The 19,207-nt window shown below is 40.8% G+C and overlaps 1 protein-coding gene across 1 annotated transcript in view; it reads left to right on the forward strand.

Moving 5' to 3' along the window:
• Positions 1-19,207, forward strand: part of GLRA2 (glycine receptor alpha 2) — a 218,209-nt gene that overhangs the window by 180,827 nt on the left and 18,175 nt on the right. The window contains exon 8 of the mRNA XM_027963173.2: positions 2,106-2,255. Coding sequence (XP_027818974.1) covers positions 2,106-2,255 — 150 coding nt within the window. The remainder of the gene's footprint in view (positions 1-2,105; positions 2,256-19,207) is intronic.

Genomic DNA, 19,207 nt, shown 5'->3' on the forward strand with positions numbered 1-19,207 from the left:
TCCTCAGGCAACCACTTTGCCTTTTTGTATTTCTTTTTCTTTGTGATGGTTTTGGTCACTGCCTGCTATACAATGTTATGAACCTCTATCCATAGTTCTCCAGGCACTCTATCTACCAGATCTAATCTCTTGAATCTATTCATTACATCCACTGTATAATCAAAGGGATTTGATTTAGGTCATACCTGAATGGCCTAGTGCCTTTCCCTACTTTCAAATTTAAACCTAAATTTGGCAATAAGGAGTTCATGATCTGAGCCACAGTCAGCTTCAGCTCTTGTTTTTGCTGACTGCATAGAGTTTCTCCATCTTCAGCTGCAAAGAATATAATCAATCTGATTTCAGAATTGACCATCTGGTGATGTCCACGTGTATAGTGGTCTGTTGGGTTTTTGGAAAAGGGGTTTGCTATGACCAGTATGTTCTCTTGAGAAAACTCTACAGGCCTTTGCCCTGCTTCATTTTGTATTGCAAGGCCAAATTTGCCTGTTACTCCAGGTATCTCTTGACTTCCTGCTTTTGCATTCAATTCTCCTATGATGATGGAGAAGGCAATGGCACCCCACTCCAGTACTCTTGCCTGGAAAATCCCATGGAAGGAGGAGCCTGGAAGGCTGCAGTCCATGGAGTTGCTAAGAGTCAGACATGACTGAGTGACTTCACTTTCACTTTCATGCATTGGAGAAGGAAATGGCAACCCACTCCAGTGTTCTTGCCTGGAGAATCCCAGGAACAGCGGAGCCTGGTGGGCTGCCGTCTATGGGGTCGCACAGAGTCGGACACGACTGAAGTGACTTAGCAGCAGCAGCAGCTCCTATGATGAAAAGGACATCTTTTTCTGTAGGTCTTCATAGAACTGTTCAACTTCAGCTTCTTTGGCATCAGTGGTTGAAGCACAGACTTGGACTAATGTGATGTTGAATGGTTTGCCTTGGAAACGAGCCAACAGATGGAGCACAACCTTTAAAAATTGTGAATAACTGTATTGTACACCTGTAACCTATATTATTGTACACCTCAATAAACAAAAAGAAAAAAATGTGTTTCCACATCAGTTAGGATCAATAGTTGAATGGAAATTACAAACTGGTTTTTCAAGGACCCAAGGCCACATATAGTTTATTTCTCATCTGAGTTTTAGAATTATCTTAATTCAAAGATGCTTCCTCCTTGGAAGGAAAGTTATGACCTACCTAGATAGCATATTCAAAAGCAGAGACATTACTTTGCCAACAAAGGTTCGTCTAGTCAAGGCTATGGTTTTTCCAGTGGTCATGTATGGATGTGAGAGTTGGACTGTGAAGAAAGCTGAGCGCCAAAGAACTGATGCTTTTGAACTGTGGTGTTGGAGAAGACTCTTGAGAGTCCCTTGGGCTATAAGGAGATCCAACTAGTCCATTCTGAAGGAGATCAGCCCTGGGATTTCTTTGGAAGGAATGATGCTAAAGCTGAAGCTCCAGTACTTTGGCCACCTCATGTGAAGAGTTGACTCATTGGAAAAGACCCTGATGCTGGGAGGGATTGGGGGCAGGAGGAAAAGGGACAACAGAAGATGAGATGGCTAGATGGCATCACCAACTCGATGGACATGAGTTTGGGTAAACTCTGGGAGTTGGTGATGGACAGGGAGGCCTGGAGTGCTGCAGTTCATGGGGTCGCAAAGAGTCAGACATGACTGAGAGACTGAACTAACTGAACGAAGTAACGAATGAGTCTCTATGTTAAGAAAAATATAAGGAAATGAGCAGTTTCAAGAGTAACCCTGACTCTGTTTTATCTCAAAGTTTTATTTTCCTTCCTTTTTTTCATGAAGGCAATTCTTGTAGTTATCTTTGGGGCTGGTCTCAGGGGCTACTTGAGCAGGTGGACTATACTGAGAAAGATAGAACAAAGACCTGGGCCAGAGGGTGGAGAGGGGGCTGTAATTTTCACTGCTCTGCTCAGAATCTGCAAAGTGGGATGGAAAATGCTTAAGTATTTTCTTAAGGAAAGTCTAGAAAATAATCCTTGTTGAAGGGAACTGAGGTTTGTCTGCTGCTCACACCATAAGGAACCTGGTTTCCCCACCAGTTTTCATGGTGCTTCTCTCTCTCCCTTTCTCTCAGGTCTCCTACGTAAAAGCGATTGACATCTGGATGGCGGTGTGCCTTCTGTTTGTGTTTGCAGCCTTACTGGAATATGCAGCAGTGAACTTTGTCTCCAGGCAGCACAAGGAGTTTCTGAGGCTCCGGAGAAGACAGAAGAGGCAAAATAAGGTACTGTTGACTCTGAGTGCAGACAAAGTCAGGTAGAGTTCGAGGTGTTTAACTAGTCAATGTAATTTAGAAAACAGAACAACACATAGTGAACAGGAAGCTGAAGTTAATTTTTGTCCTGATTCATATACTGAATTACTGCTCAGGTTGGTCCTTTAAAATTGGGACAGAGTTGTCACATTTAGCAAAGAAAATTCATCAAGAGATGAATGGATAAAATAGATGTGGTATACATATACAATGGAATATTACTCAGCCATAAAAAGAATGGAATAATGTCATTTGGAGCAATATGGATGGACCTAGAGATTATCATACTAAGTGAGGTAAGTCAGACAGAGAAAGACAAATATCATATGGTACCACTTATAGGTGGAATCTAAAAAATGATACAAAGGAACTTATTTATAAAACAGAAATAGACTCACAGAAATAGAAACAAACTTATGGTTACCAAAGGGCAAAGGAGAGGAGGGATAAATTAGGAGATTGGAAATAACATGTACACACTACTCACTATGGAGAACAGTGTGGAGATTTCCTTAAAAACTACGAATAAAACCACCATATGACCCAGCAATCCCACTACTGGGCATATACCCTGAAAGTGAAAGTGAAGTCGCTCAGTTGTGTCCAACTCTTTGCGACCCCATGGGCTATAGCTCACCAGGCTCCTCCGTCCATGGGATTTTCCAGGCAAGAGTTCTGGAGTGGGTTGCCATTTCCTTCTCTGGAGGATCTTCCTGACCCAGGGATTGAACCTGGGTCTCCTACATTATATACCCTGAGAAAACCATAATTCAAAAAGACACAGGTACCCCAATGTTCATTGCAGCACTATTTACAATAGCTAGGACATGGAAGCAACCTAGATGTCCATCGGCAGATGAACGGATAAAGAAGTTATGGTACATATATATAATGGAATATTACTCAGCCATAAAAAGGAACAAATTTGAGTCAGCTCTAGTGATGTGGATGAACCTAGAGCCTGTTATACAGAGTGAGAAAAACAAATATCATATATTAACACATTATATATGGAATCTAGAAAATTGTACTGATGAACCTATCTGCTGGGCAGGAAGAAAGACACAGACATAGAGACTGGTGGACACAACAGGGGAAGGAGAGGGAGGGACAAATTGAGAGTAGTACTGAAACATCTACATTCGCATATGTAAATTAGATAGCTAGTGGGAAGTGACTTTAAAACACAGGGAGCTCAAATTAGTACTCTGTGACAACCTAGAGGGGTGGGATCAGGTTGGGGATGGGGGGAGGCTCACTAGGGAGGGGACATACGTATCCTTATGACTGATTCACACTGTTGTATGGCAGAAACCAATACAACATTGTAAAGCAATTATCCTTCAATTAATAATTTAAAAAGAGGCCAAAAATCATATATATACTACTATATATAAAAAAGTAAATGACAAAGGACCTACTGTATAGCACAGGGAACTTTACTCAGTATCTTATAATAACTGATAATGGAAAAGAATCTGAATAAGATTTCATATATATACACACATATATATGACTGAATCTCTTTGCTGTACACCTGAAACTAACACAACATTGTAAATTAACTATATTTCAATTAAAAAATATACAGGGCACACAAGCCTGAATTTCAGATAAATGATAAACAATATTTAGTATAAGTACATCCCAGATGTTACATGGAACAGACTTATATTAACACATTATTCCTTGTTTATCTGAAATTAAAATCGAACTGAGAGCCTTGTGTTTTGCTACAGCCTAGCAACTGTAGTTGGAGATATATATTCCATCTGACAAAATTACTTTAAAACCTTGTTGTTTTGAACATTAATAGTTTGTGTGTCTTTGAGCATAAAACTACTTTGACTTTTTCATGAATTGCTTGGCTTTATGTAAATAAGGTCCCTAATCATGTTGATTTCAACCTGATAAATCCAAGTAGACTGATTTCATTGTCTCAACTTAAATTTTAATGCAGAAACTCCAAATTTACATTACCTAGAAGTTTGAAGTTGGAAATACATGGCTCAAAATCTCCACTTCAGTGGTTCACAAACTTGCCTGCACATTAGAATAGCTTGGAGATCTTTCAAAAATCCCAAACCTTGGTCATACCTCATACCCATTCATCTCAGTCTCAGAATGGGGCACAGGAGTATCTCTGAAGCTCCCCAGGTAATTCCAAGTGCAGACGCATTTGGGAAGCAGTGGTCTGGTTTATAATACAATTTCATATAGCACTCCAGAAGCCTTGCATTTGTTTTCAGTTTCAGATTCCAGGAGAGAAACATGCTCTTTGGTATGTAGAACATTAGTGCCTGTAACAATATCACTAGAGAACTGAAGTTAAAGTTTTACACACAGGAGATGAAAGATAGTTTTCAAAATCTCCTCCCCCTAAAAAATGATAAATTGAACCCGCTGGTAAAGCCATAGTTACATACTACTCTGTCGGAGCAAAAACAAAAGTTTCATTGTCAATTTTAATGCTTCCAAATACCTAGATGTAAAGGTGAACATTGTAAGGTATGCTCTTTTTAAAATTTTTATTTACTAATTTTTGGTTGTGCTAGGTCTTCCTTGCTGCTGAAGGGCTTTCTCTAGATGCAGAGAGTGGAGGTTACTCTCTAGTTGCGGTACACGGGCTTTTCATTGCAGTAGCTTCTCTACTGGCAGAGAGTGGGCTTAGTTGCCCTGTGGCATGTGGACTCTTCCTGGACCAGGGATCAAACCCATGTCCCCTGCATTGGCAGGCATATTCTTAACCACTGGACCACCAAGGAAGTCTGAACATTGCAATTAGATGTTGCTTACACTGACGAGCTTATATATGTAAAAACAGTTATTACAGCATGTGCCAAAATGCTTCCTTCACATACTCTGGGCTGGTAGCCTGTGTGCTGCCCTCTTACTCTCTTTCCCTCATCCCAGGAAACAATACATATCAGTGCATGCCCTTTGCTGCACATTGCTCAATATCAAGCCTCTCTCAATTTTCACCTCCCTGATGGTGCTAGCCATTTCTTGAACCTCTTCCATAGTTGTCTAGCACAAAGTGGCAGAAGTTTGAGGTCACATGTGCCACTCAGGAAAAATCACTAGAATGTAAAGGTATTACAGTTACATAAATTGTATTCTCAGAATTCCCTGGTTTAGCTTATTAATTACCCACTGACTGTATGCTCTCCCAGACCAGAAATAGAAAAGGAGTTTCATTTTGCTCCCTGATTCTGAATAACTGGGAATACTTTCATGGAATGCTATGTGGAGGATTCTTAGGTTGTATCTGTATCTTATCATAAGACACTTGGAATGCTTATTAAGAATAGAGAGAGTGTCACGCCTCAAATCTTGTGAAACAGAGTCTGCAGGGAGGTCACTGAGAATTACTACTTTTCACAAGTGTCCCAGTGAGTCCTATGATAAGGCTGTTTGGGGGAAACGTGGGCAGTATTAGAGCAGGTGGTAGAGAATGAGAAAGAAAGAGTAGCAAATGAGGTTGGAGAAATGGTAATTTCAAGTTCATATAAGACTTTGTAGACCAGTATGAATGAATAGATTTTATTCTGATTGGATTAGAATCACTGGCTAGATTCAACATAGCAAATATCAGGATGTTGAATGGGTAGTTCATGAGAAGCAGCAGCAGATTAGTCAGGAGGCTATCACAGAAATATGGGGACATGTTGCTGGCATAGACTGTGGTACTGGTCATCGAAGTGGTCAGAGTCAAGATTCATTCATTCATTCCAAAAATATTTGATTCATATTGTGTGCCAGGAGCTACATACATCATTAGAATACATAATTGAACGGCACAGACAAAATGCAATTCCATGATGAAACTTAGATTCTAGTGATTATTCTTTTGGGGTAAAACCAACAGGTCATGCTGATGTATTTGATGTGGGGAGGTGAGGAAAAGAGAGGAATATGTCTCAGATTCTTGGCTTCAACAACTTGTTAGGTAGTGTTTAAGATGGGGACTACTGCAGACTTGGGGTGGAACTCAGGTCATTTTGATGCCATTAAATTTAGATGCCTCTAAGACATGCCAGTAGGGTTAGCAAGTAATTATATAGGTAAACACACCTAAGGGAGAGAAGAAATCTGAAAAAGGATCTTTGAGAGTAACCAGCAAACAATGTTTTAAATCCACAAAACTGGGTAAGATCACCTAAGTGTAAATTCACAAAAAAGGTAACCATGTGAGGTGATGGGTATGTTAATTAGTTTGATGGTAGTAATCATTTCACAGTGTACACTTATAGCAGAACCTCACACTGTACATCTTAAATACACTCAACTGTTATTTGTCAATTATAAAGTTCGTTGGGGGGGGGGGCGCGAAACTTAACTACAACATTAAGCAATGAAATCATTCCTCAAAGAAAAGAAAAAAAAAAAAAAAAGCTCTGAGAATGGAACACTCCACCATTTAAAAAGTCTGTCTAGAACAAAGGAAATGATGGCAGAGTTTAGACATCACTTCCATTTGCCTTTGCTGTGCAGGAGAGCCTAGAAGATAGCATGGAAGATAATGTAGGATAATGGGAGGAACCTTTTTTCAAAATGGAAGATAAAAGAACATGTTTAACAATAGGAATACTGTAGCGAAAAGGGAAAAATCAACACTGCAGTGAAAGAACACCATAATTTCAAGGGGAAAAAAAAACACCTTGAGAAGAAAGGATGACAATTCAGAGCCAAGGGCCAGGGTTAGCCTTACATGGGAACAGATATTTCAGCCATTTTAATAATGACTTATATTAGGGTCAGTTCATTCATGAGGATACCAAAACAGTTAAATAATTTGCCCATGCTCATGAGCCACACAGTAGCACAGCAAGATCTGAAGTGTGATACTGTCTCCAGAGACCATGTGCTTTACCACCATACAGACAAAAAGGAAGAGTGACAGTGGGTGCTGACCCACTGGTAGTTTGATGATGGTATAATGTAGGAACTTCTAATTGCTCCTATCATTTCCAAGGATTATCAGGGAAGTTATAAGCTGAAAATGGGATGGAAAGAAGGAATATAGAAAGTTTAAGGAGGAAAGAGATATGATATTAAATAGTAGTTTGGGAGAGTAAAAAACCAATGCTCTCAAGAGAGAGATAGGGTCAGGATGCTGAGGCAAATGTAGTGGGAGACTGCATCTGAGGTCTATGGTTACGCAAGCAGGTGTGTGTCCCTTTGTAGTCAAGGCTCTTACTACCACTGACAATTAAATTTGGGGAAAAAAAAGAGGAGGCATTTCCAATTATTTATCCCTTAGGAAATGACATCTTTCCAAGCCAGTGCTTTTCACATTTTTTGAGTCTAAACTATGTTAACAAAAATGGTAACAAGAACTCGCAGTGATTGAGGGCTTACTATAAACCAGGCACTAATCTAGGTACTTTCCATACAGGAATTGATTTAATCCCCACAACAGAAAGTCCTAGTTCTGCCTATTTTTCTGATGCCCTGTGTAATTTGGCATTTGTCCTGAATTATTAGTTCTAAAATAAAACACCTATTAATAGTTGCATTAAAATAAACTGAGATGGGTTTGGTAGACCTTTACTCTGTATACATCTGCTTTCTGTCATGGTGTGATTTTCTGGGGTGGGGGCCTACAGGTGCAGTACACAAGTTCTCACTTCAACATGTGCTGAAATCTAAAAAAAAAAAATCACCACCTGTGGCCTCTGCTCTTGAACCTTTCCAGAAGCAATGTCAGAGCTAACACTCTTTCCAGGATAACTGGAACAGAAGTTGCTGATAAAATGAAGTGCACTCAGACAAAAGAGGCTGGGGATAAATAAACCTTTCATTCAGTCAGTCAGTGGTGAGATAATGCTGTCCTGCTAACAAGCATTTGGGACACCAGCTTTGGCCCATGACATGGCATGCAAAACCCATTAAGCCCCTAGGCAACTACTTGGTGGGGTCAGTGGTAAACACGGGAAAATCATAGGTTCGGTGAACATGAGACCATCATCATAGAGGATGAGCAGTCTTGCTGTGGGCATCTGAATGCTCATGATTGAATGGCTTTGTGATTTTTTGATCATTTAAATCTGTAATTGCCTTATTATTTGATAATTACTGCAAAATAATAAAAAAAAGATCATCATTATAGAGCTGAATGGTCCATGCCACTTTCCACTACCAAAACTGTTCCTGTTGGGATAAAATGTGGTCATCCTGTCAATAATGAAGCAGTATTCTTACCTCCATCCTACAGAGGACAAGGGGAAAGCACTGAGAGGTTAAGCAAAACAACCAAAGCCACGCTTGCAGGCACCTTGCCTCCAGTGTCCCTGACCTCAGCTACTGCTGTGCACAGTTCATGTTTTACATCTTACATTCTGATCCAGTGTCTCTCGCTCACTCACACACTTAACATCTCTCATGTACCCTAATATTTTCTACTATGTTTTTTTTAAGGCTGGTCCATCAGGGATGAGGTTGGAGTGAGGCAAGTGCAATTAGTCACATGAGTACAGGGTCAGATCTTGTTTTTATTTAAATCTGGTATTTTTTTTCTCCACGGATTTTTGCATTAATAAGGAATTTTTCAAATATTGCATTAAAATAATGCCCTGAAGTACTGGGGTTTTGGCACCCTTACATTTTGCACCCGAGACCTTACTCACCTTGCCCTAGTTTCAGCCCAGCTGGTGATGAACTATTAAATTTTCATAGACCCTACTAGGTTGTAGCCTGAATATAAAACAAAAACAAGCCACCATTTTTAAATGTTCAATGTTTCCAACGAAAAAGGGCATCTCTTTAGTTTCCCACTAGGAAACTGACCTCCCCAGCACAATACAGTAGATTCTTTAGACAGTGTAAGAATATCCGAGAACAGATTACTTCCCAAAGTGAAACTGGCATGATGATTTATTCAAGGAAGGTGTTTATGGAGGGAGCCCCTGAGACTACAATTACTTATGTGGGAAGAGCGGTGCTTACTGAACAAGTTATGAAATGGGGTCACTTTCAAGGAGGGGCCAGGCAATTTGCAACTAGGTGCATTCGCTTTTCCTTTTCTACATCTCAAAAAGCAGCCAGTTTTATCAAAGCTGAGTTTCTCAGTAACAATCAAGCCAAGATCTTCACTGACACATACTGCAAATCCCTAGGATTGGGCCAACCTTGGTCTATTAGAAGTTGATGCCCAGGGTCTATGTAGTAAAATCCTATTTTTATTTTATAGCCTCCACTCCAGTAAGTCTTCACACCATGTGATAGTTTAACAACTGTCCCACAAGAACTTTAAAGCCTCACTTGCACCTCACTCATCCTGTCTTTTTATATTTGGCCACACCACTCCTAACTTTGGCATTGTGCCTGATTTCAGAGGTTTCCAGTTACCCATAGAGCCCTGGCTTCTTTATTTTCAGTAACTAAACAGAAATTGAAGCTGTTTGAGAACACGGTTATGACTTCTAAGCCACTTAAGGCTGAGCTGCCTTTTAAAGGGAATGTTGTAAACATACTGTTTAGACTTCAGTCTCCCCAGAAGAAAATAAGAGATCTTAACCTAATTGGCGGAGAAGGCAATGGCACCCCACTCCAGTACTCTTGCCTGGAAAATCCCATGGATGGAAGAGCCTGGTGGGCTGCAGTCCATGGGGTCGCTAAGAGTCAGACACGACTGAGTGACTTCACTTTCACTTTTCACTTTCATGCATTGGAAGGAAATGGCAACCCACTCCAATATTCTTGCCTGGAGAATCCCAGGGATGGGGGAGGCAACATAGATGGCAATCTATGGGGTCACACAGAATTGGACACAACTGAAGCGACTTAGCAGCAGCAGCAGCAACCTAACTGGACAACAGGGTGAGAATGTGAGGCCCTGACCAAAATGTCTCACATGAAAGTAACTTGGGAAAGTACTCATTTTTTGCAGTTTTCTCTTTCCCTCCCTTATTTATCAGTCCTTCAATTCTTAGCTAAATTGCTAATTTCTCAAAAGATAACTTCTTATTAATTTGAAATATGTATACATATAACTGAGTCACTTTGCTGGACATCTAAACTAATACAATCTTTTAAGTCAATTATGCTTCAATTAAAAAAATAATTTCCTGATCCTATAGGGCTAAAAGGATGCCATTCTTTCAAGCATCCATATTACCTAATTTGTTCCTTTCACAAGGTGTCAGATTCTACCCATTTGTTGCATGTTTTACAGAAGAATATAAAATTGACATGTATTGTGGGTATTATTTAGGACACTGTACCTAGAAATACCTGAGTCTTGCTCTCAACCAATCATCTTCCCATTGACCTATTAGAGGAGAATAAACCCACAAGCACAGTAACTATTTTACTATTATCCAGGCTTTAGCCTCAAATCCCAGTGCCATGCCTCAGGAGAAGAACACCTTAGAAGAAGCCCTGTCCCTCCACTCAGTAGGTCCAGAAGCTCTGTGCTATTTGTGCCCCAATGTTTCAGAGCCCTTAGATCTCCCACCCATTGCTGAAGGCCATAAGACAAGGACCCAGAGCAGATGTTCGTCGAGGAGTGGCTTTTTCACACCCATGGGGTCCTGGAATGTCCCCAGTCAGACCAATACTCCTCCTTAAGGACCAAAGTCTACTTCCTCTCTTCCTGGGGACATCCCTTTAAACACTTAAACATGGTGAACTGGAAGGCCTTTTCAAAGTTTCTGGGCTGAACTGACCAAGTCCTTCCTATGATACAGCTTATAGCTCCTCAGCATACTGGCCACCCTTTCTGTAGTTTGCTAGTGACATCTTGAAGTATGAATCACAGAATGCAACAGTCCAGGCATGAATCACAGAATGCGACAGTCCAGGCATGATCAGGATGTAACACAGAAAACCAGCAATATCCCCTCTGTTTATCTACACTTTTCATAGAACATTAAATTACAGTAGTGCATTTCAGTAGTCATATTCTACATTTGACTCCTTTTGATGTTGCTAATGCTTGTTCATTTCCCAAGTCTTTTTTCCTATTAATACAAATAGCTGTCAAGTTATCTGTTCTTAATTATGTGCTTGATTTTTTCCAAACTTAAACAAAGGACTTTATATTTATTGTTACAAATTTTTACCTCATTGAATTTGGCCCATTTTTTAGATGGCATTAATCTTCTTCATAGTGATTTAGTTATCTGGAAAATTAGCTACCACATCTAGCTCTTTAACACTGACAAATAGGTGCTAATGCCCTTCAAGCAAAGGCCACCAGGAACAAGCCAGTAGTTAAGTTAGGCTTACTGTTCTTTGCAGCAAGGAAGAATGTGTACTATAGAGAGGACTCTAAACTGGGCGATTTGGGAAGAAAGTCTAAGGAAACAGAGGTCTGCTCTAGACTGGATGCTGTCAGAAAGCAGGGGAAATTCTAGGATTAGGTATCTCAATAAATCTTATTTATAAGAGGGCAGACTAGAGTTAGAATAAAATTTTATTTGTTAAAAAGAAGGAATCACTCATTTTAACTGAAAGATGTTGAGTATTTTCTGAGTGTCAGAGTGACCTTGTTCTTATCTGTGCTTAGCTAACATTACGAAGTGACCTTGTTTTGTTTCACTACTCTGATCATAGTCTCAGAGTAACCTTGAGGATGGTATCCTGCAAGATGATTTGAACCATCAACATACAAACAGAAGCTCTGTAATTTACCAGTTATGTGACTTTGGTAGGTTACTTTTAAAAAGAGTCTCTGTGCCTCTGTCTTCTCATCTGTAAATAGAGTTAAAATGTATTTATCTTATAGGACTGTGGTGAAAATGAGTTTTCATGGGTAAAGCTCCTACAACAGGCCCTGGCATGTGCTAAGTTCTATGTATAGTGAGTGCTTGTTTGAGTATCCACTTTCTTCACCTCTAAGGTATATGTATCCTTTATGAACAGGATCATAAAGGTTTTGCTCAATTTATGAGAGAACATATTCTATACATTGGGCTTCCCATGTGACACAGTGGTAAAGAATCTGCCTGCTAATGCAGGAGGCATGGGTTCGATCCCTGAGTCAGGAAGATCCACTGGAGTAGGAAATGGCAACCCAATCCAGTATTCTTGGCTCAAAAATTCCATGGACAAAGGAGCCTGACAGGCTACAGTCCATGGAGTTGCAAAGAGTCAGACACAACTGAGCTACTGCGCGTGCGCGCACACACACACACATTCTACAGATTAAAATCAACTATCTTAGAATACAGCAATGGGCTGCCAACATGCCCCTCCCCCATTTTTATTCCTCTTATCTTTCTTTCACAAAGGGAGATTAGATTGCACAGCAAGATGTCACCCATGTACAGCTATTTTTATAATCATAGAGCTGAAATAATGAATTTGTGCTTTTACTCTACAGTGTCTACACAAGAGAAGCAGAAAGATTAAGTGCAACCTGAATTCTTCCATTTTACCTCCCAGTGCTAAGATGTAGTTTAGCCACAGTCAGTCAGCACAAGACCACTTTTCTCAAAGTCAGAGAGCCCTTTAAGAGGCTGCCAACTCCATCCTCAAGTCTGCTTGCTTGTAAGCCTCATAAGCATCCTATTCTAATAAATCACTTATCTACAAAAAAAAAAAGACCCTGCCAATTCAATTAGAATGTAAATGGACTTTAAAAGAAGGCTGCTGAAATGCAGACGTCACTACCACTAAGCCTAACTGCCAAACAAATCTAAGCAAATGGGGAATCCATTGAACTATAATTAGAGTAGGGTCATCCTTTGAGAATCTTAAATGGCAACCCACTCCAGTATTCTTGCCTGGAGAATCCCATGGAGGGAGGAGCCTGGTAGGCTACAGTCCACAGGGTCGCAAGGAGTCAGACACGACTGAGCTACTTCACTTCACCTTTCTCTTAGTCAGACAACTATGAAACTGAACTGAATTGAACACCTTTCTCTGCCTCTCCAAAAGCTTGTTGTTGTTCAGTCACTCAGTCATGACCGTCTCTTTGCGACCCTATTGACTGCAGCACACCAGTCTTCACCATCCTTCCCTATCTCCTGGAGTTTGCTCAAATTCATGTTCATTGAGTCGGTGATGCTATCCAACCATCTCATCCTCTGTCGCCCTCTTCTTCTCCTGCCCTCAATCTTTCCCAGTATCAGAGTCTTTTCAAATGAGTCGGCTCTTCACAGAAGGTGGCCAAAGTGTTGGAGCTTCAGCTTCAGCATCGGTCCTTCCAGTGAACATTCAGCGTTGATTTCCTTTAGGATGGACTGGTTGGATCTTCTTGCTGTCCAAGGGACTCTCAAGAGTCTTCTCCACACTACAGTTGGAAAGCATCATTTTTTTCGGCACTGAGCCTTCTTTATGGTCCAACTCTCACATCCATACATGACTACTAGAAAACCATAGCTTTGACTATAAAGACCTTTGTCTGTAAATATGCTGTCTAGGTTTGTCATAGCTTTTTTTCCAAGGAGCAAGCGTCTTTTAATTTCATGGCTGCAATCACTGTCTGCAGTGATTCTGGAGCCCAAGAAAATAAAGTCTGGCACTGTTTCTATGGTTTCCCTATCTATTTGCCATGAAGTGATGGGACTGGATGCCATGATCTTCGTTTTTTGAATGCTGAGTTTTAAGCCAGCTTTTTCACTCTCCTCTTTCACCTTTATCAAGAGACTGTATAGTAGGACCTTGTTGTCTATCCATCCGATATATATAATAGTTTGCATCTTCTAATCCCAAACTCTCACTCTTGGAATCTCTGAGAACCAGTGTAGAACAAGCCTCAGAGGGAAGAAGTTGGGATATTTACCCCCTGCCCGCAACAGTTATTAATGGAGGGCTGTTTCTGCAGTAAGCAGTATTGCCAGCTTGCCCTGCTTGAGCATGCTTTTGGGGCCTAAGACACTCCCCTTTTTCTCACAACAAGGTAGGCAGAGCTTGTAGCAGAAAACCATGACTGTACAGTGAGTGCTGTAGGGATATGGAGCGGCATCCACAGTGTTTACATACAGCCTCTATCATGTGTACATAGACTAATGAGCAGACACATTTTCTGTCTCTCCCTGGACTGTAAGCATCTCAAGGGCGAACTCTGAGGATGGCTTATAGAAGGCATGCAATACATCTAAACTGGGTCTATGAATGAATGAATCAATAAAATCGTCTCAAAGCAAAGGAAAACAATCATTTTGAAGAGAAGAAAATCAGAGTCAGATATGACCCAGTAGGAAGGAAGGTAGTAAAGAAAATATAGATAATAGGAAATAGCCTCAGATAAAAGAACTAGAGGAAAACAGTAAAAAGACAGGGATTTAATTTGCAAGGCTGCTTCTCCAAGTCACTTTTCTTTTTGCAAAAGGAAATTCCATATTGCATGCCCTAAAAGAACAGTCAATCATAATAACCTGGAAGAAGGAACATCTGAAAAATATTTTAGGACTACCCCTGACAAGCACCAGCTCTTTACCTTGATGATACAGGGAAATTAGAAAGTACCATGACATTTGTTTTTTCTTGCTGGCTTTCACAATTAAGTCCAAACTCCTAATTCACTCAGGTCTGTTAAAGCCGCATCTAAACCCCTCAACCTTTAAGACAAAAAATAAACATGCTGCCTACCTCCCAGGCGAAGCATTTACAACTTCTTCAAAATCCTGCTTGCTATGGAAGCAGTTGTTACCTTAATTAATGATCTATGAAATCCTCTTTAAACACTTTGTGCAAACCTGTGGCAGAATATGGAAAAAATGCTAAATGACTGAAGAGAACATGCACTGTTTTACTGTCTTTGTCTTGAAAGAAGAAAATTTCCATCCAAGGACCAAAAAAAAAAAAAAAAAAAAAAAAAGGAAGCTTGCATTTTCAATCTAAAAATATCTTTATAAAGTATTTTCTGTTTGTTAATCTTCCAATGGCTAGCTTCCCAACATGGAATCTGTGGGGTTAATGTCCTTGACATGACTATGCACACATTTATAGCAAAGGTGTGAGGCAAACATGGTATTTTATTACTGAAAGGCATTTTAGAAGTTCTCTGGAACCTCATTACCCAATATATGGGTCTCTGGACTAGCAGCATCAGCATTACCTTGCATGCAATTGTTGGAAAAGTCTCAGGCTCTGACCTACTAAGTCATAATCTCTTGGGCTGGGGCCCGGGAATTGGTATGTTATCTAGGTCTCAAATGATGCTCATGTGCATCAAAGTTGGAGAAGTATTGATCTAGAGCAGAATAGTCAAGATGGAGTCCATATACCAGCAACTCCGGTGAGTTGTTAATTACAGTCTGCAACTGAGAAAGTCCATTTGTTATTGGTTATTCTCAATTCCTGTGCTAGTATAAGGAGTGAGGATTCCTATGTATTCTCCCAGTTTGAGTAACAAGCCCAGGGTAGAAACACCTTTTTGAAGTGATGTACTCCATGGAATTAAAAGATGCTTGCTCCTTGGAAGAAAAGCTATGACAAACCTAGACAGTGTATTAAAAAGCAAAGACATCATTTTGCCGAAAAAGGTCTGTATAGTCAAAGCCACGTTTTTTTTCCAGTAGTCATGTACAGATGTGAGAGTTGGACCATAAAGAAGGCTGGGCACTGAAGACATGATGCTTTTGAATTGTGGAGTTGGAGAAGACTCTTGAAAGTCCCTTTGGACAGCAAGGAGATCAACCCAGTCAATCCTAAAGGAAATCAACCCTGAACATTCATTGGAAGGACTGATGCTGAAGCTGAAGCTCCAATACTTTGGCCACCTAATGCAAAGGGCTGACTCATTGGAAAAGACATTGATGCTGGGAAAGATCAAAGGCAAAAGGAGAAGAGGGCAGCAGAGGATGAGATGGTTAGATAGCATCACTGACTCAATGGACGTGAATCTAAGCAAATTCCAGGAGATAGTGGAGGACAGAGGAGCCTGGTGTGCTGCAGTCCATGGGGTTGCCAAGAGTCAGACATGACTTTTAGGACTTAGCAACAATAAAGATTATGCACGGGGCTTCCCTGATAGCTCACTTGGTAAAGAATCTGCCTGCAATACAGGGGACCCCCGGTTTGATTCCTGGGTTGGGAAGATCTGCTGGAGAAGGGATAGGCTACCTACTCCAGTATTCTGGGCTTCCCCTGTGGCTCAGCTGGTAAAGAATCCACCTGCAATGCAGGAGGCCTGGGTTCAATCCCTGGGCTGGGAGGATCCCCTGGAGAAGGGAAAGGCTACCCACTCCAGTATTCTGGCCTGGAGAATTCCATGGACTGTATAGTCCATATTGTCTCAAAGAGTTGGACATGACTGAGACTTTCACTTTTCACACGCAAACCACAGTGCCTTACACACAGCCAACACTCATCAAATATTTCCTTTCTCTTCCTTTGTCTGTTTTGTTTTGTTTTAAGTCCACAAAAAAAGGTCATCAGCAATCTTCTAAACAGCTGAGGCTATCATTCATCTTTCAATCAATCTGAAGGGCCTGTCACATTGTCTAGCACATACTAGGTTCTTGAGAAATGTTGAATGAATTGCTGGTTTCAACTCAGGGCTCCTTGCTCAGTGGCCTGAAGGTGGGAAATCAGTCAGCAATAAGTCATTAGAAGTCATGTATTTCTTATGCAGGGCATTTTAAAGATCCAAAATTATGTCTTCATAAGAATCCAGCCCACTGGCATCTGACTTCTAGCCCCACACAAAAATCTATGGGGAAAGAAATAGACAGTTACCTGGAATAGTATAATTTAGTTCTTGATGTAAAAGTATCTCCACATGCTCCTCTGACTCTTGAAAACAACCCTGCATATTATTTTGATTAATTTCACTGCCTACTGTTCAGTGCATAAGAGGCTCACAACTATATTATTCAATTCCAACCTAAAAAAGGAAAGCATTTAGGAGAGAATAGGGAAAATGTGTGGCTACTGCTAGAGGTGGCAGGAGGAAGTGCCTCTGGGAGGGAGCTATCATTCTCGAGCTAAGGATGGAAGGTTGAATTGTCATTCAGCAGGCAGACAAGTAAAAGAGAAGAGGACATGGGAAGGCCCAGAGAGGAAGAGAAGTCTGGGTTATTGAGGGAACAGAGAGTTTTTAAAGCAAAGGGTATGTCATGAGAAACAATGGAAAATGAAACTCAAACAGTCTGTTAGGGTCTGATTAAAAAGGGCCTGGCAATCTGTGCCAACAGGATCTGGATGTTTATCCTGGAGGGAAACTATCAGTTCATGGATAACCAGAAAAGTGAATTCAGAAACTTTCATCACTGGATCTTGTTTCTTGTAACAAAAAGTTGCTTCCTCTGAGAAGTTCTTAAAAACTTGGAAGCATTTACTGCTACCTCGTTGGTAAAATCAAATAAAAGCTGTATATAGGTAGAGTCTAGGGCTCAGCAGGAAATGTCAGGGCCTACCACCATGCCTGATCACAGCAGACTGTCTCCCAGTCTCCCTATGAAACCTCAGCACCTTTTCAAGCATGACAGATGACAGCAGCTATGTGTTTAAACAGAACATGCGACTCTTGGTCAGGACTCTTCTGTGGATCTGAAAGCCTCTCTTTTAAATTTTCCTATGACAAGCATGTACCTATCATAGCACATGCCTATCATACGGCAGATACTCAGCAAAGATGTGATAAATGAATAATGATAGCAAAGATACGAACCAAGGCCATCAAACATACTACTTTTCAAATTGTGGGCTGTGAGTGACTTGTGGGTCATCAAATCAGTTCAGTGGCTTACCACCAGCTTCTTTGCAAAATAAAAATTAGAAAAAAATTAGAAAATGTCAGAGAGCATCCTGTTTGGAAAATTAAATATCACTTTGCAAACCTTTTGTTTCTGTTAGATATATCAATGTGTTTAGGATGTGTGTGCATGTTCTGGCTGGTAATGGAAAATATCTGCTCTATCTTGGGTCACAACAAAGAAGTGACTTCAGGGTACAGCACGTTAGGTAAATAAGTTCATCTGAGCTTTTGTGGATTAAACCTTCTCAAATACCCTTAAGACTCAGTCACAAGTTCCAGTAGCACAGGGTCCTTATTTAGTTGCTATGACAACAGGGGCAGATGGTTTACCTTGCACTCACTATTATGCCTCGCCACAAAGCACTGAGCCCCTTGCCCTACTTACCGGCCCCCATCCACACCCCACCTGATGACTGTGGTGCCCAAGACCCTGTGGGTTCACCAGGAAGTAACCTGTGTCTGTAGCATGGAAGCTGGGTCATAAGGAGGCATACACTGGGGGAAAGAGATACATCTAATCAGGATTTCAAACTGTTTTCTATGAAAATGTATCTTATTGTCACCACTTAAGTTCTCCTCAGAGAAGGCGATGGAACCCCACTCCAGTACTCTTGCCTGGGAAATCCCATGGATGGAGGAGCCTGATGGGCTGCAGTCCATGGGGTCGCTGAGAGTTGGACACGACTCAGTGACTTCACTTTCACTTTTCACTTTCATGTATTGGAGAAGGAAATGGCAACCCACTCCAGTGTTCTTGCCTGGAGAATCCCAGGGACGGAGGAGCCTGGTGAGCTGCCGTCTATGGGATCGCACAGAGTCAGACACGACTGAAGTGACTTAGCAGCAGCAGCAAGTTTTCCTCTTTGACTCTGCTTATAACTATTGCGTTGGCATCTTTGAAAAGGAAAAGGAGACAGAGTCTCCACTACATGCCATGTCCTATGCTACCTACCTTCACATACACTCTCTTAATTAGAAACTTGATTGCTGCACAATTAGACCAATGGACTCCGGTATTATTTTCAGTGTGCCCAATCTCTGTCTTCTGAGTTTACTGCAATAAATCTTCCCTCTGGGCCTACAGACAATTTTCTGCCTGAAATCTCAGATCTGGTAACCATAGTAATGAAAGAGAAGGAGGGGACATCTTGGAAATGCAGCACAGATACTTAAAAAAAAAAAAAAAAAAAACTTCTGTTATTTTCCATTTCCCTTTTCCTAATTTTTTTCTGCAAGAGTTGCTTACAAGAAGCTACAGTTGAAGTGCTAG

This window comes from Ovis aries, chromosome X, assembly GCF_016772045.2.
Source record: "Ovis aries strain OAR_USU_Benz2616 breed Rambouillet chromosome X, ARS-UI_Ramb_v3.0, whole genome shotgun sequence".
Lineage (NCBI taxonomy): Eukaryota > Metazoa > Chordata > Mammalia > Artiodactyla > Bovidae > Ovis > Ovis aries.